This window comes from Coturnix japonica, chromosome 1, assembly GCF_054131305.1.
Source record: "Coturnix japonica strain WE chromosome 1, WE-NBRP24, whole genome shotgun sequence".
In the NCBI taxonomy this organism is placed as follows: Eukaryota; Metazoa; Chordata; class Aves; order Galliformes; family Phasianidae; genus Coturnix; species Coturnix japonica.
Genome location: NC_140663.1, coordinates 61928446 through 61955240, shown reverse-complemented (window position 1 = coordinate 61955240; position 26795 = coordinate 61928446). Strand labels below are relative to the sequence as shown.

The 26795-nt window shown below is 37.9% G+C and overlaps 1 protein-coding gene across 41 annotated transcripts in view; it reads left to right on the top strand.

Annotated features, from left to right (window-relative positions):
- Positions 1-26795, top strand: part of SOX5 (SRY-box transcription factor 5) — a 622935-nt gene that overhangs the window by 516537 nt on the left and 79603 nt on the right. For 23 of the 41 annotated variants that reach the window (XM_085542555.1, XM_085542533.1, XM_085542492.1 and 20 more), the window contains 2 exons: positions 9543-9663; positions 22580-22665. In XM_085542555.1, coding sequence (XP_085398681.1) covers positions 9543-9663; positions 22580-22665 — 207 coding nt within the window. Of the gene's footprint in view, positions 1-9539; positions 9664-22579; positions 22666-26795 lie in introns of all 41 variants that reach the window. The other 18 variants (XM_015868603.3, XM_085542516.1, XM_015868586.3 and 15 more) reach the window with 1 other exon arrangement.

The window sequence follows — 26795 nt, the reverse complement described above, 5'->3', positions numbered from 1 at the left end:
AAGATTTCTGTGCTCAGAATTATAAAAGTTGAACTGTTCTGTATTATTTGATTTCACTGTAATTATATGTAGAATAATTACAAGAAATATATCACGGCTTATAATAAGTGGAAACGAAAGAGCCAAAATAGAAGGTCATATAGTGTCAATTCTGTGGTGCAAGAGCATTACGAAGGAAGCATCCCTAGAGGGAGAGAGGAAAGCTGTGGAAAGCTATTGCTTGCTGTTTGTCACGGTAAAGATGAAGGAAGACCAGGGTGAGAGGTGGGCTGGCCTTTTAAATCTTCTCCATTCCAGGGAAGTACCACAGCACACCCACCAACTTCTTGTTTTATCCTCTCACGCCTTATAGTCCATCATTCCATTAAGCAGTGATCAAACCATGAGATGATTACTACTTTTTGATTCACAGCTTTTTTGCAGGAGTGGCTTGGGTCATTAACAAAATAATGAGTTTCTTAATGAAGGCAAATCAATATTAAGTGGTTTAGCCCTTAGACAGTGATCTGTTAGTGAATTCGGATTTTACCATTGTGTCAAAAATGAGGTCATGGCACTTGCCTTCATCTGTACACCACTTTAAATCCAGTGGTTTTCGTATTAGATATGTTCTGTTTCAGAGATTAATAAATAGTACTGCAAGTTATGCATCAAAATGATTTTTACTTGGGTTTTAATATGCAGATATAGAAAAATCAACAACAGGTAAAGGAAAGAGTGTAAAGATGCATCTGAATAACTTCATATGAGAAAAAATACCATTTAGTCCTGTACAGTGGCATCAGCCTTGCTCTTGCCATCCATTTCTTCATCTTCTGGGGAAAAGACACTAATGAAATCTTTAAATTCAGCAATACATAATTTTGCTTCTGATTCTGCAAGAACCAACACGTAGTCAATGAAATGGCCCACTGCAGTGAGTAGGCTCACACCCCAACAGCTGCATTACTTCAGCCTAAGGGCAGGAACTACTACTAATAGAATAATTTTTTCTTTCCTAACCTAGAAACTGCCTTGGGCAGCTTTATAGCCAAATGTTCTGTGAGAATACAGGGAAGTTGGTCATGTTGGCATCCTCTGCATGAAAAAATTCACAGCAGTACCTCTGGTGTCAGAATAAGTCCAAAGGCACCTCAAAAGCACTAAGAGCAGGGTGGGGCATTCCTCCTTGCTAGCAGGATTTATCTGTCAAAGGGGAAGAAGGCTTGCTGCCCATCATGAGGTGTAATACAACAATTTATTTCTGTGTCCAAATCCATCAACTTACAGCATTCACAGAAGTTATTAAAAAGGCAGTTATGGGTAATTCTTATTCCTTTCCTGCCCCATTCCTACTTCCCACACACTAGTGCTGTGCTTTGCTTCCCTTTCTTTCTCATAGCGTATGCATTGGTTAATAACGTTAAGATTTTCAAAGTAACCATGTATACATTGAAAAAAATTCTGTTCTTACCAGAAAAATCCTCCAGATTCTGCACATTTCTTCTTGCTGTCATACTTGTCACTCCATTTCCAACAGCCTGAAAAAAGAAAGAGCTCCTACGTAACACAGAGCTGACACAAACTGTCCTATTTGCTACTCCCTCTTCCTCTGCAGCTGTAGTTAATATTGGACCTTTCTTCCAGAGTTCTTTTGATGGCAATCTTTGATAATGTTGCAGAAAGAATTTTTATCTGGTAAAGCGCGAGCATTGGATATACCAAAGTAATTTTGGGAGGAGAGAGAGAAGGAGATGGGTTAGCAGAAACTTAGAAAACACAGCCACTCTAGTCTCTTTAAACAGAATGTGGAAAATCGGGAGGAAAATATATACAGATAACTTCTGGAATGCTGATGTGAAAAAATGGTAAGGGAAGCTGACTTATTTTCATCTCTGATTCTTTATTGCATATGGAAAAAAAAAAAAAAAAAAAAGAGTTCTTTATAATTTGAATAATACACTAATATATAACAAATCAGCTAACTGTAAAAACCAGCCCACATGTGCAGCTCAAGAAATTATCCTACATGCTGTCTTTTAAAACACATCAGGAAATCTCACACCTGTTTTCCTTTCACTGACAAATGTTTCACTGAGTAGCTTAATGCTACGGCAATCAGCTCTGGTCCTGAGCTCATTGGGAAAAGCATTAAACAAGCATCTGGTAACGGTATGCTCCATCATATGCTGTGAGGCGGCATCAGTAATTAATGTAAGTTCATAGGCTTTTCAGTTTGAAGGGTGTGACTTTGCAGATAACTCTTGGTACATAGCAGTGACATTTGGGAGCAAGTTGCTATTAGCCAACAAATACGCTGAGTGCAATATGTCATGTAAATCATTAGTTGTGACAGTCACAGGTTGGTGGCAGCTTCTGCTGTAGCCCTTGCTTATCTAGGAAAGGTACTACACAAGATGACTAGGTGCTTATGGGCTGTGGCATAAGAAATATAGCATTTGTGTGAACTTTAATTAAGGTGAAATATATTAGTCTGTCCCAGACAGTGGTCAGCCTACCTCAAAAGCCAGTTTTCTGTCCTCTGCTGACTTTAGTGTCATCATTGAACATATGGCTCAATCAACCTAACAGTGGATCTTTTCTGTCTACCAAATAAATAAATGAATAAATGATCAAACAAAAGAAAGAGTAAATTATTTTGAGTTTTGCTCCTGAGCTGCAACTGACTTTGATTAGAAAGGGTTCTTTTGAGAGTGGTCTTCAGACTTCCAATGTAGTTGCCCCTTGAATTACAGTGGCTTCCCCTTAAAGTTCTGTTTCTGTTGTAGGACCCCAACTAATGGATTTTTGCTGAGTCTGCAGCAGCCATTCTTGCATGAACTCTTAGACATCTGTCTTAAAACAAAACAAAAACCTGGAGTTTCTGTTTGTGTTCTTTTTCTTTCAGACAGCTTCTTCCTTTTTCAATTGGGCTGTTAGTGCAAATGCCTTTATGGCAGAATTGCTGTGTGAATAACTTCCATGCTAAGTGGCATAAGCCAGAATACTCCTCATTGTACATCATCCTCAATGGGCAAAACTGGTGTTACTGCTTTCCCCACCTATGTGTTCTTTTTCTGTAATAAATCAAATATAAAGGAAGGGTTACAAAGTTATTTTAGTTACACAAATGAATAAATAATGATGCGTTTTTCCCCCCCTTAGAAGTATCCAGGAGATGTTCCCTAATGCAAAGGGTCCTTTTGACTCACATCCTTCCAAGTTCTGCTGGAGGTGTTTGTCTCTCACCAGTGCATTTTGTTCTTTAGTATGTGGTGGAGCAGGGAAGCCTTCAGAAGCACATTATTGACATGAAAACAGCTACCGTCTGTATTATTTGGCAGTTTGAGGCGCTTCTCTGCACTTCAGTTTAAAAGGCTAAGCATGTGTTCAGTTTGGTAATACTAAAAGACTTTATGATGAGATAAATTTGAGATAGGTGCTGGTAGTGACACCCGGATTCTCTTGCAAGACTGAGCAGAATCAGAAAGCTTGCCTGGAAAAGCCTTGCTATGTAATATGAAAAAATGTTTATGCAGTTCTCTGCGCTGCAGCTGAGTTTTCCTCAAAGTTTGTTCCTGGTGTTTTCTGCAAGCCAAGGTGCATTCATACTAACTATTAACTTGTTAGGGATTTTCTTTGTATTACAGCAAGCTAATAAGTAAGTTTTTCTAGACTATAATTCCAAATAAAGCTTTCCTACGCTAATGGAGTTAAAGGAATACATTTTTGTTTTTGTTGTTGTTTTTTCTCTGCCTAAATAACCTTTTTTTTATTCTTCTTAAAAGATTGTCGATATGAGGGCATCCTTTTCTGTGATAGGTACCAGTGTTTATACACAACTATAAGCAGTGAGTTACTACTGTAGAGTTCGCTGCTGTGTTCAGACAGGATGAATTTTGATATGTACTGCTATTAATTGTGTGAGCCTCTTGCACAGTGAAGAGAACAGTAATATATAGGGCTGATATCATCCACTGCAGAAAAATTCTCAGGTAGAAATCAAGAAGAAACATGATTCAAAAAATCCTGTGTCAGGACTGCTCTACCACTATGTCTGGCAGTGCAGTGAGCTCAGCAGTGAAGGCAAAGCATTTGGTCTTCAGAGCAGGGGGTAGGACAAGTGTGCTGTCTGTCTCCTCTGTGTCTCTTTTCCTTGGCATGCATTTTCTGTTTACTGTTTCTTAAGCAGCTTCCAAGCACCCCATAAAATCCACCTCAAACTCACTGGGATGGTGATCCCTGTATTACCTGGCTCGGCAGGTCTCCTTGCTGTGTAACTTTAGGACACACTAGTGTCAATTTAGGGAACTGATATAGAGAATGGGAACAACATTTTCTTTTCTTATTTTAAACGTCACTGCAAGGGAAAATAGCAGATTGTAGTTATATGAGGACATATATTTTTACTTCCCTTAAGATAGATGTGGGGAGGGGAGGGGTGGGAGAGAGAGAAAGAAATGGCCAACACATGTGCTAATTGAGGAATCCAGTCCCTCAGCAGAGTGTGCACCACCAGGAGCCAAGTGTTTCTGGAGGAAGGGGGACTGATGCAATTGAATGTGTCATTTTTGAAGGACGTATTTATGTCGTTGCACGGCAGAAGTACATTACATTCTTATATACACAGCAGAAGAGGTACTTCTAAACAAGTCGTGGGCAAGAAGCTACTCATACAAGAGTTGGAAGTTAAAAGAATCATTCAAGCACATCCACGGTTCTGGGAATGTAAAACTTGAACTTCTTTGAGCAGTTGACATTAACTGCGTGGAAAAAAAAAATTAGCCACACTTCTACTTGAGAAGCCATGTAGGAGATCATTTCAGTAAAGATGCTCATACAGCTCCTGAAGGGCATCCTTTAAACAGCTCAAAGGTAAAGAACTGCTCAGAGTTTTGTCAGTTTGCAGTGAAGGGAGTGTTGCTTTTTGCTGCCATCTTATTTCACGCTGAGTAATTTGTTCCTTCGTCACCAATCTCACTGAAATTGATAGAACTACTTCTGAAGTACTAGAGGTGGGTGGAAGATCAGCATTCACCCCTCAGTGTGAAGTGTTATACATGGATGCCAGGAAATGTAATGAAATACTTACTTTGGAGAGAGGAAAACTAACATGAAAGTTTATGCTAATAAACATTTAATGAGCAACAGCGGAAATGGAACTGGCATAGGTGTATATGAATAAAATAATTAAATATAATAGCAGCTATGCTCAGGGCTTGTGCTTGTTGAAAGTATGGGTTTGTATTACTTGAGAAATATTATGAGTCTGCTGGATTGAGCAAGAATCATGTGAGGGGGGAAAACCCTGAACTGTTAATTTAAGACTGCGTCAAAATGCATGGGCATCAAGGGCCAAAATAAGGTCATACGTGTTATCCTGATTCTGAGATTTCATAAGCTTTGAATGCTTACCTTTGCAACCTGCATGTTTCCTTAACTTATTATTTTTGTATTTGTAGCTATTTATATAGTGCCATTTTACAGAAAATGGAATAAAAATGCAGTTGTCAATTGTTTGCGGTCTCGATTTACTTAAGTCACGCAGGAGCTAGTAGCAAGCAGTAGGGGTAACTGTTAAAATCTTAGCCCTTAGGTAGCTGTGGTAACCACAGTAGGTTCCTAAGAGCAGGTAGGAGACCACAATTTAAGCAGAATTGTTAGTTACACTTACAGTGAATCTAGGAATGTTGGGAATCCCGCCTTAGCTACACTGAATGTACTTCTTTGTGTGACTGTATTTGTTATGGTCAGGTCACAAAGGAATCGTACAGATCTGTGAAGATGCTGGCCTACGCTTTCCCATCTTGATTCCGTTCCAAGTTTAACAGCAAATTACTTTTGATAAGTTATTTAATGTCAGATTTTCAAGGATGCAGAAACAAGGAGAGACTCGGAGAGGCACCTCCCCAAACTGAAAATCTCTACAGGCAGCTCTGGGTGCCTCAGTTTCCCACTTGCACAGTACATCAGTGCTATGTCACCTTCTCACACTAATTTTCGTTGCGAAGTTTTTTGGGCCTACTCTCCTTTGTGTCATTTTAGTGACAAATATGAAGAGTCCCTGATTTCGGTTTGGACTCCAGGTAAAACATAGTTGCAGTTTCATCTACTCCTAAAATACTTTGCCATTACAGCAGATGATGAAATGTACTCCTTGGGAGTAAGAGAAGCTTTGTTTTCTTGGCCTGTTTGGACTCCTGTTTATCCTCTTCCTTAAGGGAAGAGTTTCTCAAAAGCTAAATATCGAATGGTATGGGTTTACTTCCTTTCTTGTAGCATGGGCTTCCTCCTTGCCCCAAATTATTTGTGAGAGATACGTGAATGGAAGTACAAATTCCTTGAGCAGTGAACTGATTGTATACGGTGCCACAGCTCTGACAACATTCTGCTTAGTTCTTAGTTATTTTGTATATGTCAGATTCCTTTTCTTTGCATAACGTGCCTCTACAGTGTGACGTGCAGTACAAGAGTACTTCTGGTTAATCTGATATGTGGTGTTGACATTCAAATTGAAAGTAAGAGCAGGGCTCTGTGTGATCAGTTGACATCATGACAATAATATGTGTAGTGAAAAAACAGCCCCCGGGAAGATTGTATCTGTATTATCCAGTTTAACATAATAAAGTAGGTAAGAAGTTATGAGGTGAGATTGTAGCTCATTAAATCTATTGTGAGGATTAAAATTAGAATCTTCACCTTCAGGAAATTACAACTCAAGGTAGATAATCATGCAGAGAGACTTGCAGGTAGGGAGTCTTGACAACTCTGTGCATTTTTAGATTGCTAAAGATGCATTCTGTCTACATATACATGTCCATTAGCAGAACAAACAAACCAAAGAGACCTAAAGTAGCTCTAATTTGTAGTCTATTACATTGAAATTAAAAATGAAGAAGTCACTATTAAGAAAACTTTGGCAAGTATGTGAACTATGTAGCAAAAACCAAAAACCAACAAACCAATCCAGATAATTTCTGAAAGATGTTAACTGACATGGTAATAGCTAAAAATAAAAGAATCAAAAGGAAAATACCTTTTGCATAAAAGTGCCACTTGAAACAGCTGTATCCTAGCAATTCTAGGTAATAATAATAAACATACCAAAAGTTAAAGTGTGGTAGTTAAATAAGCCGTAAAAACGAGGAGTAATTTGTATTGCATTGTGTCAGGTAATTGGATTAAAATAAAATAATAATTGCGCTTATTTGTATTTGGGAGAAAATGAAGTGTAGCTGTTTCAGTGGTGCTACATACATTCCATCCTGGAATGAAAATCATATTGTTTTGACTGCGTTATTTCTGTATCCATGCAAACCATCCTCATCACTCTATAGTTCTTACCCTCCTTTACAAAACTGGGGTTGTGTTATTGAAATTAGTGGGTCTGAAGGCTCCGTGGAGAGAGAAAGGGGAGCAGTGATTTGAAAAAAACGAAAGTGCAACAGTCAGATTTAAGAAGAAAGGGCATTTTTATTTTTTTTTCTGGTAAATGTTTTCCTAAATGGGAATTTTTCAGTGTGGTGTTTTGCTCGTGTGTTTGGCAGTCACTTGGAATCAAGTGCAGACTTGTGCTACATTGTGGGCTTGGCAATGACAATTTGTGTGTGTGTGGTGCTTTAGTTATATTAGCCCTGGAGGCAGAGTTAACACTTGCAGTGGGACAAGAGTATTTGCAGTCATCAGAGAACTTTGCAGTCAGCTTCAATAACATCATTTCATTTTTTTTTCACTTTTTTTAACATTTTTTTTGGCAGCAAAGCTCTTAGTAGAACCATCTGTCTTTCTATTAGTGTTTTTGAGTCCTGTTTTGAAGCTTCTTTGCTTGGCAAAGTCACTTTCATCCTTGGAAACCATTTAAAAAAAAAGTTCTGTGGCTTTTTGCCGAAGAAGAGTACTATGCAAAAATTCCACACGGCTGTTCATTTTTGTTCTAAATGAATACAGTTACTTTGTCTTCGTCTTTAAAAAAAAAAAAAAAAAAATCCCAAACAGAAAAAAAAAAAAAAAGGAAGAAAAAGAAGACATTGAACAGTTAGTTCCAGGGTAACAGTGTTTAGAGAGAAGAAATCATATTTTGTATGTTTTTTATCTTCTGCAATACTGCTGAAGTGCATATGCCTTCTAGTCAACAGGATGAGAATAAAAAGAAGAGCATGGAAGAAACAAAAAATGGATTGAGTTCAATGAGAGGAGCTGCATCTACTGTAGCTTTGGTCCCAGTCTTTATCTCTTACTGCAAATACATCCATCAACAGTGCTCTTGAAATCCACCCTTGCAAATTGCTTCAGACTATAGGGATGCAGGCAGCACACACATAGATGTTGACAGGTCCTGCAATAAATTAAGAGGTTACTATCCCAAATTTCTTACGCTTTTCCACTTTGTGGCAGTATTGGCTGATGTGAGACATCTCCTAGATCTTCAAGAGATTAGATTAAACTGAAATTAAGTTAAGATGCCATACTCTGAACTGTGGCAGCCAAGGAGCCAGTTCTGCTATGCAAACAATAATGGAGTAATACCTGCCTCTGGCTAAAACTACTTGTCAATCAACACCCTGATTTTGTTTGTTAAGGCAACAAACCGCAAACTGCACTTTAGTCTTTGATAATGGATCTGTACCTCCAGTGTCTCAGCTTCACAGCACCACTGCAAATCTAAGATGATCTCTTTTAAAAATGAGTAATTCTCTGCTGACCAATCTCCAGAAAAGTTGTATTTGTCAGCATGGTGTTTTTAAAAAGAAATGAAAACCAGCCATTTAAGAGTTTAATCTAGCAGCCCTTGTGTTTCTCATCTGTGTGAAATACAAAGACGATGTCCAGTTCTGCTAGTTAAAACCCCTGCAAAATTTGGTAAAAGCAATAATATTAGGTGCCGTGCTGTGGCATACTTCCAGTTTTGATGACTAATTTTTGCATGTCTTAAGTCCCCTGCAGTATCCACTTACAACATAATATTTTCCATTTCCTGGCTTACATGGTTGTGTACAGTTGCTGTGCAAAGTTGAACAGCTAACACTTTAAACTTTGTTGTGTTTGTGAATAAAGTCTCCACTTTTTTTCTTGCCATCTGAGATTTTATCTTTTCACACATACCTGTAAGTGCACGTATATGTGCAGAAAAAAAAAAGTAAAGACTGTGCTGTACATTAGTTTTTCACACACTCTTCTGTGTGCTTGGATGTTTGCATTTGGGCTCAGTCAAGACAAAAACTGCTATTTGAGACAAAGACATTGTTACACAATACAATAAAAAAAGAATAAAAGGCCGCCTTGCAGTTAAAGAGGATGGAGGTATTGTGGAGTGTGGGGGCAGTAATTAATTGGGATGCAGGTATGCATCAGTGGAATCTTTTGATTTGTTTTGGAATGATGTGATTCATATTAAGTGCTTTGATAATTAAGATGAGGTTGAATAGTCGATGCATTGGAACACCCCATTATGGAGGAGCGTATCCAAATCTGACCTCTCAGAAGAGAAGTGAGCGAAAGCACATAAGCAGATATTTTCCCCCTGAAAAAATTCCACGTTTGATTTTCCCTCTCCTGTTCAGCAGGTCCAGGGTCAGCTGCCTCCATTAATGATTCCCGTATTCCCTCCAGACCAACGAACCCTAGCAGCAGCTGCTCAGCAAGGATTCCTTCTTCCTCCTGGTTTCAGCTACAAAGCGGGATGCAGTAAGTCCTGTAGACTTTTTTAGCTGGAAGTGGGTACAAGGTACAATTTCATGCAAGTCTGTATAAGGCTCTGATCTGATGGACAAAACCAACAACTTGCACAGATGAGTTTAAATTGCAGAAGTAGCCTGTGTTGAATGAGAAAAGGCTGTCAGAGATGAAATATGTTTCAGCATAACAGCAAAACATTTCACAGGAGGAGTAGATTTGTGCACCTTCTTTCTGACAGATCTTTCTGAAAAGTGAATGCTCATGACCACACACACATACATAGATCTGAAGGGAAGCTATTTGAAAGTTCCTGATAAATTTCAACGCTGTTGTAAGAAAATATGTTTTTTCCTGAAGCAGCCTGCTTACTATTTGTGAACTGAGGGCCTATTCTAGTCTCTTTCTTCACACAGAATGCACATTAATCTCAACAGGGGTTCTGCACAGAGATCAAAGATAGCATATGCCTTTCAGTTTGATGGACTAGCACAAACTATATTTATGGGAGACTAACAGAAAAAAATATAGCATCTACTTTTTTTTTTAATCTTTGAAAGACTTGTATTGTTCTCTACACTCTGCAGATATATATATATACTTCAATTTTCTTTAAGCTTTCCATAGAATCTCATGTTCCTGTCAGTAAGATGGCAACAAATGCAAGTTAAAGATTAACTGAGGATCTCCATTTCCATGAATAGACTTAGCTATAGCCTGAATTTCAGTCATGTTTTCTTGATTTGTGCTTGTATAACTCTTCTGACTCCAGTTTCCTACCCAGTTATCTGGGACTTGCTTGCTCTACCATTTTCTGCCTCTGTTAAGTGTGCTTAGCTTTATTATATCCGTGTCATCTGTATCATTCATCAGCCCACAAATTCATCAGTTGTTTTGAGTAACTCAGCAATTGCCATTGCAGCAGTTTCATAAAATTAGTACTTAAAAAGATTCCTTTATTTAACTGGCCTAGCCAATGATTTTAGATTTCTTTCAGTTCCCGTAACATTATAGATATTGTACTTAAGTGAGAAAGATGAGTTGCTTTGGCCACAACTGCCTTTTCCTAATGTTTTACAGACTAGGACCACTACTGAAAATTGCTGTTCAAAACACTTCATGTCCCTCAGCAGCTGCAGTGCCAAAACATAGACTCATTCAGTTCTTCCAGTGATTTCACACTCATTTTTTCTCAAATGGGAGAAGCAGTGATTCACATTACCGAACGCTTAACTGAAAGCCGCACTGAATATGATGCTACCATAACTGTAGGCCTGGAAATGGTCAAGAAAGCATCCTGTTAGATATAGCTGGCAGACTAAGTCACTTCCATGTTAAAGAAGTCTGATTTGGATGGAAAGAGTTGAGGTTGGTTTCTTCCTTCTTTTTACAGCATGTGCATTAACTGTAAGGCTGTCATATAGTACCTCACATCCATGAAGTACATATGACATCACGTATTTGTGTAACCTTGAAAATGAAAAACAAAAAAGAGCAAAGTGGTTGCTGCTCTTGGCAGTAAGGCTTGGAATTAACAGCATGCCAAGGTCTAGGACTGAGCAGAAGCCAGTGGAAAAAGGCAGCTCTCTGTTTGGTGATTCCCTGGCATGTTTGACTGAATTTAACTGAGAATCTGAGGAAAAGTGATAAGTAGTCCAAAGGATTTTTCTTTTCACTCACAGTGTAGTGTAAACAAAACCATATACCAATTTAGCTGCACCTAGAAAGCTTGTAGCAAGGAAGAAAAAGGAAGTGCCTTAAAACTATAACATGTTCACATCAAGTAATGTTTTTGACAAGCCATTAAAACATATTTCTCCCACTTCTCTGCTTGCCCTTCTGTTTATCAGGACTCTTGGCAAAGATGTGGGAGACTGAAAAACAAAGAGGTTTGGATAGCTTTTTCTAAAGCACCTGAGTGATTTTGAAGACTAAATCTCCATTTGAAAAGACACTGGGATCTAAGTCTCAAGGATATTTAGCAAATGCTTGTACTGTTTATACTCTGAACTTAAATACAGTTACCTATGATAGCTTGAAATGAACTAAAGTTGGTACCAGTGTAGCAGTTCATCAGAGAACTTGGAGATCAATTTGCTCAACTTTTCAGCACGTTGAATACCTAACTTTCACAAAGTTCACTTTTGCAAGAAAAACATTCCTGTGAACTTCTGAGGATCCCATTACCTGCATCTTTATCTGACTGCAGCTGTTAACAACTTGCACACAGGGACAACAAAAATCTCCATGGGACAATTCATTTCTAGTCACAAATAACTAAGACCTGTGAAAATCAGTTCTTAGAGAAATTCAGATGGAGTTTCTCAGTAAAAGAGATTTGAAAGACTGAAGGAGAAAGAAGGGGAAATTGCCATGACAAATAACCTGTATTTTCATAAATAATTATTGATGTTCATTACCTTGGTTATGGATAACTAAGGTGTCCCCTAGGCTGAGAACACCTTCAAAGGGACAAGGCGTTTATACTATTATGTACCCTGCCCCTTTGAAAAATAACTTCTCCAAAATTGTGCTTCAAATTAAGCAGCAGGTCATCTGAGGCACTCAGACCTCTAGTCAGTTGAGCTATTTCACACCTCATGGGTTACTTGCCTCTTTCTGCCTGCAGGCCAAGTGACTGGAGAGATAACTGCCTTGTGTTGCTCATCTCTGTGCCTTTGACTTCTGGCAGCCTGGCCTAGCTTAAGCACTCAGTAACCTGCTTCTGTCCAAACTGGGATAGCAGTTGAAATTCTGTTAAAATTGCTTAAACTAAGCTGGCTAGATTTAATGGAAACATGTTGGGAAGCAATTAAACAAGCAATGGTCACAATGGTAACCTTTGGCAGAGGGCTGTGAGTGGAGATGGTGGCCTCTTCAGCCAGCACAGCTGCAGCTGGAAGGGAAGGTGTGATCAAGCCTTGAGGTTAGTGAAAGAGGAAAAGTAGTGGTATAACTAGGTATTCATTGTTTTTGTCTCATTCAGCTTAGGTAGTGAAGCCAAATTCATTTATTCGGTGCCTTTTGATTTACCTGTCCATCTTAGAGCAACAGAGGGTGAGATGTATGTCTCCCACTCCTTTCAAAGAGTGTGTGTGGTAGGATTCCTCACACCTGGTTTCCCAATTAAGTAATGGCTTAATGAGGGAGAGAACTCATTGGAACAGTGAGAGTACTGTTTTCGCCATGCATGCTTTCTTTTATGAAGGTTGGACTGCAAATAAGACAAAAATAGTCCTAGCAGGTCATAATGGGTCCATTTAAATTTATGTCATGACTAATACCCAAAGAAGAACAGAAGAACAGGCACAATTGTACCAATACTTTTGTACCTATGTACTTTGCCAGATTCCAGTTGTTTGGCACTCAGGGATCTTCTGATGCAGCAGCTTATCCTCTTAGGCTCCTATCTGACTGGAAATATTTTATAAGGCTGAAATTCTAAAGAGAATACAACAGTATCAATCTCTAATACGTACTCAGTAAATTAGTCACTTCTCAAAATATTTTCAAAATTGGATAAATATAGGGAGGAGATGGGTAAATATTTTTTCCATGGCTACAAGGCAGGTCATGATTTTCAGCTTCCAATTCAGTGTAGTAAATTTTCTCTTCTTTCTTTTTAGCCATAGCAGATCATGCTTGGGAGTGGTTTGGTTTTTCATTTTGTTTTGTTTTTTAAACAGATGGTTTGCATTACATAAGAGACAATTTACACAAGTTGACACTTACCCTTTTTTCTCTATGGCATATTGTGTAGTGGTAAAGTTGGCACAGAAAAAGGGAGGAACTTCTATTAGGATTACATTTATATTTGAGAAAAATATGTATGATGTATGGTTCCAGTTAATTCTTAATCTCCACACCTAGACAGAATTGCACGTAAAATATTAAATAATATTATAAAATGCCAAAATCTATTATTTACAACTACAGCATTTTTTCTTGTGAAAAAAAAAAAGTGTTGGAAGTATGCAATATGGCTATGTTGTCCATTATCAATAAGAAAAACACCAATTACCTACCTATTTGCTATGTGCCTATTAACTGTGCTATTTGGTATTCAAAAATTTTAGCTTTTATGCAAACCTCTTCATATATTATTACATGCACAATGTGTAATATTTTTATATATTTTAGATTTAATTAATATTTATATTATATATAATCATATATGTCAGATAGAAATCACTCAGTAAAGAGTATATGCTTCAAAGTGAAGTATTAACAAAGTGACCATGTGCAGTCATTAAGAGTTAACCCCAGTATCCTACGTATGTTAATAGGTTGGGCTTTACCGGCAGTGAGCTCCTTCCATTTCAGCCGATGCTGAAACCAAACAGGCAGGATACTGCATCTCCCAAACTGCTGTGAAGCTTCTCCCACATTTAAGCTATGCACGCCGCTCAGGTTGTGTGACCCTTCTCATTTAATCTCAGTAAGCAGTGCTTAACCCTATTGTTTGTAACTGCTGCTGTTGCTAGTTAACTTCACTTGTGATACTTACTAGATAATACACGACTCCCAGCATTTTCACAATGCTGACTGAAATGTCAGTTCGACTGCGGTCTGAGGAGCTGTTGCTGTTGACTTCACCAAAGTCAGATTTCACACCAGATGATACAGATCTTCTAGGGCCACTCTTAGAAATAATTAAAATTTATTTAGAGCTAATTAATATTTGCGAAGAGCTTCGAAAGCATTAAAACAGTGTTAAGTGACAGAAGATAAGTTTTGTATTGTGCCCTCGAAAGAAAGCATAGTTCCACCTCACAGGGCTGCTCCACAGTCGTAGCTTAGTGTGATCCTTTTACGAATGCCCATGTGTAGGTTTGTATGTGGAACATTAAAGTGACATCATCTCCTGTATAAGTGATTATAAAGGGAAGGAAATAAAAACTTGTGAAAATGAAGAGGCTTCTTCTGGAGAACGATTTAAAGGAAAGGCAGAAGTTGGGAACAGTAGTAAATTTGTTATTCTTCACCCAATGTCAGCAGCAGAATGCATGGAGGCTGAATGCTTCCCCGTGTCTCTTCTGCGAGTATGCAATTGTCACAGTGTTTACTACTAGTTTTCCACTAAAAGACACTGAATGCTCCAAACTTTATAAAGATGGGTTTCCCCAAGTAGATGGTGTTAAGTAACATTTATTTTGGAAAGTGTGCTCCATTGCTTCTTGAAGTATTTGATGAAGCCTTTAAAAGTATGTGAAATGTTGACTTGCTACTTAACATAGTAGGCAGAATGTATTGTTCTTGGGTTTTTTTCAGTATGATTTCAGCTGTAGAATGGCAGATAGTTTCTTTGGAGGATAAAAAACATCGCTGTTGGTTTTCTACAAAGAGGTGTAAGAAATTGAATTAAATGAGGATTTTAGGATTTGTTCTCTTTTCTTAAGAAACAATAGTTAGTAATACCATGTTTCAGAAGGTTCTTAGAGTGGTATTTAGATCAAATGTATTTTCCAAGTTATTCACAAATTCTCCTGAAAACTTCTAGGTAGTCCTTTGTTTGCTGATACCTAAGTTATTTTTATGGACATATGCCAGGTTTAAGAAACAAGAACTGTTTTTACTTGCCCATTTCTCCTCTCCCCAGTGCATAATTTGTTGTAACAAATCATATTGTGTTCCCGGTCAGATGTCATCAACAAGGGGCTTTCTGAAAACACTTTAATCACTATTTCAACCATATCCAATTAGGGGGGGGAAATGTGAATATACAATAGATGCATTGTATGTTTCTTACATATCAGCTTATTGCTGCTGGAGGTGCTCTAAGTAAAATAAAGCATACAAAGTTATTGATGAAATATCTAATTACCTTTTAAATTGGCAAAAATGTGTGAGATGAACGAGCCAAGACTAATACAATTAAAATACGCTGAATTTACTGTTCATCTATATTCTGAGCAGTATTTCCTTGTCTGATAAAAGTGAAACTCTCAGTTAATTGGTTCCTCATACAGTACAATAAAATTAATGTTTAGGAGTTAAATACCATAAACTTCCTCAGGGAAATTTGCTGATGTATCTCTGTTTTTTAGTTAGTCACATGTTTTATTGTTAAATGGACTATCATGTGGACTGTCTTATAATTTTTTATGTACTCGGTGTCCATGTGTCTGGCTTCTGAAGAGGCTGAGTGCTAATTTCTGGTTTAACTGTGTCAGCTGTATCAGCTGACATACAGGTCACTGACAATCACCAAATCACAGGAAAAAATATTGACATTGCTATGCTTTTATCAGAACGACAAAAATAGGAACCATGTGTTGTGAAGACCACATACTGTAGCTTCTTTATAAAGATGCTAGTCATCTTTCAGGGCTACTGTTTATGCCTTAGAAAAGACTGAACATATGACTAAACCCTCATCTTCCCCCCAGGATAAGAAAAGAATAATAGCATTGTGGATAGAAACAGCGAGAACGAGGAATTTTTGGTAACAACTTTGCCTTTTAACATACATGAAAATGTGTCACTTTTGTAATGCTGCAAATGCAACAGAAAGTATCAAAACTGCAAAAAATAACACAGCTGAAGACTATTTCTAACTGTAAGCATCCCATAACCCCTAAACCTATGTGTGACTTCTCACACTAATGCTAATAAAAACAAAAAGGACAGGCAAAATAGTGGTCCTGAGAAAACAGGCTGATAGTTTCAGCTTAGTTTCTAGGCCATAACTGATAGCCTGATGCTTTAGCACTATTATCCATAGTTAGGCAACCAAATAAAAGTCCTGATTTTTAAATTTATGGGCATGTACAAATCTTGCTGGAAATATATTGGTTTTCCTTATTACTCAGACCTTTTGAATAGGTGTTGTTTATTCAGCAGGTTTAAAACAGATATTTGGGAACCTTGGAAATCATGAGATCACAGGGTTATTCTGGTTGGAAGGGATCTCAGGACGTCTGTAGTTCAACCTCCTACAACAACCTCCTGAACAACCTACTATAACTGCTTGTTTCAATGCCAGACTTCCCCTGTGGGGCAAACCTGAATTTCTCTTGATTTAGTTTTTGTCCATTGGCTTTTGTCCTCCAACTAAACTCTGCCATGAGGAGCCTGGCTCTGTCTTCTTGACGTACTCATAGGAACTAGAAGGCTACTTTTCAGATCCTTCCAAAGCTACCTCTTCTGCAGGCCAAATAGATTCTCTAAAACGTGAAAGAAGCCGAACTCCTGTAGTTAGCTGTTGATCAATGCTGTCAGAACTATCCTCAGTGAAAGCCAGGAAACTGGTTTAGATTTCATTTTGGAAGGCACTAGTGGTATCTTCTACATACACTTTATTGTTTGTCTAAATCCCTAATGCTTAGAGCCAGAAGCTGGGGAACACTGCCAGTGTTACTCTTACTACGTGTTCACCGCTGCACCAAAAAAAAAAAAAAAAAAAACACCCAAAAAACAAAACAAAACAAAACAAAAAAGAACAAGAGGAAAATAGTCTGAGGATGAGAGTAAAAGAGTGGTGAGAAAAGATACACCAGCTTACCTGTCAGTTACCCATCAGCTGTGATTGTTCATTATAAATATATTTAAGTAATAAATTGAGTGTAAAATTATTGTGGCTTTTTGTGCAGCTTATAAAAAACAGGGAGAAGATAATGTAGGTTCTTTTTTATTCAATAGAAAGTACTATAAGGAAATGTTTATTCAGATATATTGGATAGAATTTAGATGAGCGTTCTGGTTTTGGAGTATAAAGATTTGCTTTTGCTTCTTACTTGTTAGGTTCTTTATCCTGCTTTTATTTTTGTTCTCCTTCTTTTATGACCTCTGACTTCTTTCACTTTCTGTCCCTGAAAGTAAGGCAGGAGGAAAACAATAAGTAAAGTAAATTAAGAAAAAAATAACGGGAGATAAAATGCTGCTTGTCCTTTCCTGGTTCTTTTTTCTTTTTTTTTAAAAAGAAAACTTCAGGATTAAATTGGAGAGCTCTATTGTTTCATATAATCAGGTTCAACCTAAAAATCTTGTCAAAACATTATAATTTAACGTTAGCATGTAACTTGATTTATATAGCAAGTAAGACAATTGTGCCTGCTCTGAAACACTCGCAGCCTGTCAGGAGATGAGACAAGACACTAGGGGGGATTACACCTTGAAGGAGAATAAATGAGATGAGTGACAGAAAAAAAATGTCTTGTGAATTTAGGTGAATGGTGCAACACACATAATGTTAGCTCCTGTGTTTTCCTTTCCCTTTAACAGAAACTATTAATTTTTATTTTTTTTTTTCACTTACTAAACTCCTTTGATAAAATTTTGCAAAACACATAAATTCTTTAAGAGCCCCTGTTGTACTTCTGCAAGTACACAAATCATTTAATATCCGCGAGCTTGATAGCTAGTCAGTTGAAAATTAAGTTCCTAAACACAAGGTTGTTATTTTGTGTTTTGGGACATGATGTCCACTTGGCTCGGTACCACAGTTTTCTTTTGCAGAGTGTTTTCAGTGGAAGACGATGGAGAGTTCATAGAAAGAGTGTTTTAAAAGTGAATGTACTTCATGAAAAATGCTCTTGTAAGCAAGATCTTAGAAGATTATTTTGGGCAAGGATGAAGGTGTGATTTGAAATTGAAAGAAGTTGCAGTGCATAAATTATCAAGAAAGAAGCTCTGGGTATGTTAGCGGAAGACGGACCAGAGAAGGGATAAAGAAATAAAGAATTGGCCAGAATGGAGGGATTCAGCCTTGCCTTCTTTATTCCCAAAGGGATGTCTGGATCACGGCATTCTCCTTTGCTTACAGTGTGCACCAATACCTCTCATACACCCTGTCAGCTCATCCAAGCTGACGCATCCCATATGATTCGTTACATGCTGTATCACCTGTACAAACTTATTTCTGTGCTTTTCCACGGAGTCAGACTTGAATAATTCTGTTCTTCAAAGTGAAGTCAGAGAGTAGCTAAGAAATAACTATGTATTACAGAAGAATTTGTAAGGTAATGAAATAATTTTTGTCTTGATCTTTGGATAAAAGTCACAGCCTTTGACCAGCTCCAGACTTTACCATAAAGGAAAAAACAACAACAAAACTCTCTGTGCTTTGTTCATAAGAAAAGGCCACTCTTAATAAAAGAGGGAATGTGAAATAAATGCACTGAATGTTCATTCTGATTCTGAAAGATTCAGAATGGTGTGCTCCTACCAGTGTGTATAGTGTATTAACAGAGAATTTTGTGAACTGAAACGTAATATAGTTGTTTGAGAATTTATTGATCTTTCCAGTGATAGAAGATTGTGAATGGCTTGGGAAAGAGGTATTTCTAATAACTGCATGTCTTGCCTCACATTCCTGATGAATTCCCAGAGCTTGGGGAAAAGAAACCACAGCTTAGCGCTTTCATAAATGTAAAAATAAGATATTTACCAAATTATTAAGCAAATAGTTAAGCATGTTTCCCAGACTTAGAAATAAACTACAACTGCCCAGACAAAAATGTGTATGATATGGAAATACATTTAAGGACTTCAAAAGGAGTGTCTTGTTTTAGAGTGGTGGCAGAGAACATGCAGATATATTTATTAGAGGGGACCTGAAGTCTTAGTACATTGAGAAGATGTGACTCTCCAGCATTATGTGATATCTTTGAATGCTTGGCCCCCATTTTGATATAGGGCCTGGCTCCTTCCCTGGGAAGGGCACTCGCTGACAAGTTACCAGTGGGATTTCCACTGGGTATTTCATGATGTCAGGCAAGGCACAGCATTTAAGCATATTTTTCACTGTTTTGTGTTTTGTCTCTTGTGGATGGTAAGCTCTTCTGGACAGAGATGATCTTTGTTAGAAGGCAAACAGAGTGGAGCACAAACCCTGATGGTGCCTCTGCTCATCACTGGGCCTTGTTCCAGCTCCATTGCTGCTGCTGTGATGTCTGGATTGTGGGAGCAGTGATGGGAATGTGCTGTGCACAAGTTGCACTTGTAAAAAAATTGAAGCACAGATGGGGTGTTCTTCTCTTCATAAGAACAATTGCTAAAGATAAGCACGAGATAGCAGAGGATGTTACCAAAGCATAATTATAGTGGTTTTTTTAATAATATTCATAATGGGCAACAGAAGCCATTCAGATTTGGTTTATGGTTTTGTTAGTTTAAAAGATTTTGGAGCACCAGAAATATGTAAAACCCATTAAAGAGTGAAGTGACAATCAATCTATGCGATAGACAGGAGAGCCTAACTCTGTACAGTTTAGTTTTAGGATGAATTTGAGGTTTTTCTTTAGAATTATACTTCTGAGAAACTATACTCTGTGATTCTGTGTGCTTGATCTAACAGTTGGCAGCCCTGCCTGTGGCAGTGGGGTTGGAACTACATGATAGTTGAGGTTCTTTCCAACCCAAACCATTCTATGATTCTACATAAGCACACATTGGTGCAATAGGGGCGTACTTCCTAGATTAGTCTTTTAGGAGTCCCAGAGGCATTCCCTAAGCCGCCAAAGCCAGTGGTTCTGAGCGTATGTGCATGGTTGCATGGTCTTTAGTATGTTCTTCTCTCATGAGCTGAGATACGTCTACCAAACAAACCCAAAAGGATAGGAAATACCACAGCAGATTAGGGTATGCGAATCTGCCTGGCTGTTCAGGGAGTTGGGAGTAGTGGGATTTATGAATTGTGCATGAGATTGTGGGAGGGTGGGATGAGGCTTATATAGATGTGTGGAGAAATGAGGAATGTGAGACAGCACGTGGAAGCTAATCTTTTAATATCTATGTTTTAATATATATTATTTGCAACTGAAATTTTTACTGTGAGATAATATTCTAGTGAGCATCATTTCCCTTGTTCTTTTTGCAATTAAGAAAGTAATCATGTCATATTCTTCTATGACTTGTACTTTAACAAAATGTCCTCATGTAGAGAGGAGCCTTTCAGAATGATATTTGGATTAGCCTTTGAGCTACTAGTGGTGTGGAAGGAGTTGAACATCATTCACTCTAAGTCTTGAATCTCCACCTGTTTCTTCTCCATGTCTTCACATCATTGCATCAAGGCTTGGGTCACAGGATAACTCTCAAGAAAATTTCATGTCAGAGAAATGTTTCATTCAATCCACGATATGAAGTGGAAAGTGTACAACTCAGTTAAAGCCAAAGGGAAGGGTAAAATAATCAAAAGGGGGGAAAAAAAACAAAACAACAAACAATCTAAAAAAAAAAAAAAAAAAAAAAAAGCACACCACAAATCAGGAAATCTGTGTCCATTAGTAATAAATAAACACAGAAGTATGGCATGGTGTTGGCGCCAGGGACATTTGTGAATGAAGGTGCCTGTGTTGAACTTTGGATTCCTGTTACTTGCCTTCCTATCCTTGAAAAAGACCATGAGTCTTCAGTCAGCAAAGCATTATTTAAGCTATTCTTACATATAAGTATACATGCTTGTAGTTAAGTATCTATTAAAACACTGTCCCAGTCCAGTTCTTTTTCTGTACCTCCATCTCTAGAAGTTGTGGTTTTTAATTGGTAGCAGGAGATAGGAATCCATGAATGAAAAGACTTCTGTAAAGAGCATAGTGTTATGAAAGGGAGAAAATAATAGCATTTTTCCTGAAGAAGTATACACCAGCACACATTATTTCTAACATTTTTCAAACATGAGATATATTTCTTTCCTTTTGTTTTCTGCTCCCTGTAACTTAGGCTTGAGACTACTATAGCTTCCATTCAGTAACTGCTAATGATGATTGTACAGAACAGCCTGCATCACCTTCTTAATTTTTTTCCACATTACGTTTCACTTAAATAAAAATGAGGAGAACTTTTAAACTACCTCTATAAAACATGCTGAAACATTTAGCTAGATTTTCTTGACAAAGCATCTTCACTTTTTCTCAATTCAAGAAGCTTTTTTAGTGTTGCAGGAATCAGACATGCTAACAGAACATAATAGAGACTAACAGAAGGGCTCTGTTGATCCTTATTTGTGTGGAAACAATCATTTTATCACTTGGAGAAGCGATGTAATGCATGCAGCTTTCTAAATGTTTTTTTATTATTGTTTTTTACCAGTTTTCTTAATAGATTTGTTGAGGAGCTAGTAAAAAGTTTATTTGAAAGAATCAGATGAGTGAGCGACCGAAAGTGAATGCTCCATAACATTAAAAAATGCCTGTCACCATCTAAACTTTTGCCATCTCATTATGATTCTCCTTTATAAACGCCTGCACCTTTTTCGTCAGCCTTTACGGGGCCCTTTATCTCTTGCTGCACAACACAGCCCTTACTAAGCTGAAACAGATTTCTTTCAGAAGCAAAACTGAATCACAAGTCATGGGGTGGAGTTGGTGCGGGGATTTCAGGGGCTTGCCTCTGATGCACTCCACATGCTTTTTCCTGTTACAGGATCAAACCCTGAAAGTGCAAAGCAAGGTTTTTTTTTCTCACCTAAAAGCAAAGCCTTTACTGAGCGGAGTGCCGCTCCTGATCTGTGTGGGGCTCAGTTTACTAACAGTGACCAGAGTTTGGTTAACTCCATATTGCAGACAAGCTTGTAAATTTGTCCCCTTCTAATGCTGTGATCTTATCAAGGTTGTACTGTTTTCCTTTCCTTCTCTTCCACCCCATCTTCTTTCTTTCTTCCCTCTTTTTTTTTTTTTTTTTTTTCTTTTTCTTTTTTTGAAGTGCAGCCTTCTGATCAATGTGCACTTTTTTTTTTTCCATTTCCCTAAATACATCATGAAAAAGGATGAGGTTTCCGCCTTAATTGCTTGTGCCTTTTATTCACATTCCTCTCTCAGCCAGAATTGTGAAAAGAGTGTTAGTAAAAGGCTGCACAATAGAGCTTTTCATTAGGCCTCAACAAGGCACACAAAAGAAGGCTTTTGGAAGGAGTGAATGCAGGACTTTAATTTGCAGGTGGAGAGCAGATAAAAGGTGCTGACGCCTCTATTATTCTCTTACTTAGGTGACCCCTACCCTGTTCAGCTGATCCCGACTACCATGGCAGCTGCTGCCGCAGCAACACCAGGCCTAGGCCCGCTCCAACTGCAGGTAAGTGGCAGCAGGCCGCAGGTGGGCTGTATGTGGCGTAAGCAGGGCTGCTGGGCCATGCTTTCCATGCAGAATTTCCATCAGAGACAAAACAACTGTCAGCCCACGGTCATTTTCCTTTCACTGTCATGGAACTTTTTGTTACCTTTTTGTATTGTTACCGCCAATCTAACTGTGGTTAAGTTGGCGTCCATCAGATTGTTTTGGGATGGGTTGTGCAGCCCAGCTGGGTGTAGACTTGCACTATGCCAAAGAAAAGCTCCGTCCTGATGAGCACTTTTAAACTGCTTAAAAGTCACTTAGCAAGATTATGGCGTTTTAATCTGTAAGCCCTCAGTGCAACATCTGGCCCCTCCCCGGCACATTTCATGGGCCCATCATGTTTTGGGAACTGCTATTGTACATATAATTATCAATTATGCTATTTTAACATAGGCAGTTTTAGAGCAGGTGGAAGAATACTAAAGAATTTTATTTCTATTTAACTATGTTGTCTGGATGTGTAGGATTTATACCTCCCAATATTGCTCTAAATTTTGGAGTTATTAGTGTGCTGTCCACGTGCCTCGGTGGTGCAGATATTCCTCAGCTGTTCCTGATCAGTCCTCCAACTCTTGGAACTAAGAAAATTTGATGTCCATCTCTGCACATCTGCTTCGCTGGTAGGACGATCATAGTGAAAATTGGAGACTAAAATGAAATTAGGATTCAAATAATCTTTAGTCCTGCACAGTCCTGATTGGCACTCATTTATAAAAACAAAACAAAGAAAAAAATCCACACACTCTCAATTGCTAATTCGTTTCTCTACTTATGTTTATTTGCCAAGTCACATGAAACACAGAGCTTTATACCTACTAGGAAATGCTCTACATTTATAAACAGTGCATGTAAAATGCCTTCTCAAACTCAGTTTGGCCAGCATTTGTATGAAGCAGGCTCTCTATGACATCAGATATTTTAGTTGTTCAACCAGCATGTGAGGGCATAGGACATAATTCTGGGGAAGATTTTATTTTATTTTAACACAGGCAGCGGAAGTTAGCAGAGTTTCACAGAAATAGCTGCCAGTGTGTAAGCTGACACATTCCATGCACCAGAGGTTAATACATTCATTCCTATTGTGCCTTTGTATGAAAAGCTACACTGTCTATGTGTTAGCTTCTGATTCTGTGAGTTACAAATACCGTAGGCGGCTTAAGAATCATGGGAGCCATAAAAGTCAACCCTCTGAGAAGAATTTTGAGAAGTAATGTCAGTATCGATAATGTGCTTACAACAGCCAAACACACATGAGCACACATATAGAAAATGAAAACATGAAGGAAAAAATGAAAACAAAAAATAAAGCTAGTTAGGAATGAGAAAAAAGAGAATAGAGTTTAATTCTCCTCATTTATGCAGTCATTCAGTCTACTCATAAAAGAATGCATCAGTGATCCAGTAAGTTTGGAGGATTGTATACTTTCATTTCAGGACCAGCTTTGGGCTGTATCTCTGCATGTGGCAGGCTGAAGCATTCGGAATAAAATGAGCTTTGTCACAGTAATAGTTTCCTTATAAAAAGTTGGCTGTGTGTAAATGTTACTGACTTCATAAATATCTTAAGATGAGTTCAGGTTGTGAAGAATTTGAAAACCTCGTAGGCTTTGTGTTTCTGTGTAAATGGGAATATTAAAAGGAAAGTATTGACCAAAGTAACCTGTGTTTTTTTTACTACGTGTTATTTAGTCTGGAACTGGAGGGAAAGTTTTGGTAGCTAGGCAGGCTGAGAGGTTCAGAGTACTAACTGTAGATCCCTTTGATGTTTGATCTTTGAGGTTGTGAATATGGTACAAAAAATAATCCAGTCATACTTCCTCATGTCTGACAGTGATTTTAGCTGTCACTATAAACTAATTGAATGTGCCTCTTCATTTCTGGTGCCATTTGAAAGAGTTAGACAGCATGCGTTTTGATAAGGGTTTTACGATAAAACATTCAGAATGGACTTTCTCCCTTTCTAACATGAGTGGATCTGAATCTGAGGGAAAATCATGTGAAGATTATTTTGACCTCATTTGAGAAGCTTTTCTGATGCAGAATGTAGCTGCTGGCCTTAAAGCGTTGTGCTTTCCAAATTCTGTTCAAATTCAGTTTTGGTTTTTGGTGGTTGTTTCTTCAGGATGTTTGTCATAATCCAGAGCCACCTATAAGTAGTATGAGTGAATGTGTAGCCATTACAGTCTCTTTCCAAGAGGATCTCTTCTTACTTCAGAAATTCACGTATATTATATATAACCGTAGTGTTCCCTACAAACACTTTGTCCTGTGGTCATCTGACAGTAGAAGATCAGAAAAACACAATGTTTCTTCTTTTCTTCTTTTTCTATCTTCCCTATCACTTACTTTTCATGCTTTGTATACAAAAGCAGTAGTTTTCAGAAGGGATCAAAGAACCTGGCACAATAGGCATTTTGTTGCTCCCAGCAAAATTTGGTACATGACAAGATCTTAGTGGAGACAAAAACAAGGAAATTTTCCTGCTTATTTGTATAGTGATAATAAACATACCTCTGCTATTTCATTAGAGAATTTTAAGTTAGGGCCTAGGTTTAGTAGCAAACTGTGAAATCAACAGGAAGTACTTTTCTATTCCCGGTTGTCAAAATTGAATTTTCACCTTACAAATGAAATGCGTAGTATATTTATAGAAGAACAGCTAACATCTGATTGTTTTCCTGTGGCAAAGGTACCCTTTGTCAGGTAAAATGTAATGTCTCATTTTGAAATGCCCTGTTGATTGCCACTGACAGGTTTGTAATCTGAAGCCCTCCATTTCTCTCGCTGCTTTTGAGCCCTCACGGGGTATACAGACTCTGTCATCTGATATCTGCCACAGTTAGCCATATGTGATTACCTTCATTTTCAGTATTCATAGAGAGGCTAATGACTCAAAAAGAATGGAAGCTAAAACTTACATTGTTAGGTGTTAAGAAAGGAGGAGCTGGATGAAGCCATATTGGAGAAGCTGCAATTAACATGATGCATGTTTGAATATCTTCTGTGATAAAAAGCTGTCTATCAGCCCATCACATTCATTCATTCCAACATTTAATGACACAGATCTTTCTGAAAAAAATTAAAAGGTTTTTAGCTTTCTTTTTTTTAGTGCTAAAGTTCAGTCCCAAACTTTGTAAAGTGTCAGTTTAAAAGATAGTCTCATTGCAATAAAATTCCTCTTGGTTAGCAGGTGGGTTTCTGATGCTGATTTCCCTTCCCCCCTGTAAATTCCATATGGCCTTGTTCTTAAAGAGTGATGCAATGATTTTGTGTAAGTTGAACAAAAATAAATCTGAATGAGACTGACAAATCAAAAGATCTGCTGTATACCTTAGCTGATCATGATGTTTTTTAGCAGATGAGGGAATTAAATTTCCCTGTCTCAATGATTGACATTTATATCTGTAAGCATAGAAACCAAGTGACTAGTTTTACACAAAGTAAATATTAAGTTAGTACTGAATTGATTAATACCATTTGTATCGAGCATACTCAGTATGAACAGACATTTCCAGAGGTCAACGAAAATTCAGTGTAAAATTATATCTGGTGTGAGTTGTTTTTTGTTTTTTTCCTAAGAATATTACGTTCCTTGGTGCTTTCTGAGCTTTACAAAATATGGGACCTGATAGCCTGATCTAAAAATTGAGAGGGGTATGCACCAGAGGGTGTGCAAACAGTTCACATCTCCCAGATTTTTTACTTGACAGCAAGATAGTGACAACAACAGTTTAGTAGACAGTCATACAAATACTGTGTGTACTGCACTGAAAGATACTGGTGGTGATATACTGACAACTGCCAGGGTAGTGTTACTGTACAGACATTTTGTATTCATTAAGAATAGAGCAACTTGATATAATACAGACTTTATTCAAACTCCTGCTCTTGGAAATTACACCCCAAAAAGTTTAGAGGGCATCCAAACTTTTTTTCCCCCTCTTCATCTTAGCATGAAACAAACTGGAAATCATGATTATTGGTGGCTGTGTTCAACATTTTGACCACAGCTGTCTTTATTTGGATAAAGGAAGCTGCAAGAAAGATGAGGGAATCTATCTGGGAATGAAGTGACAAGACCTCTTTTT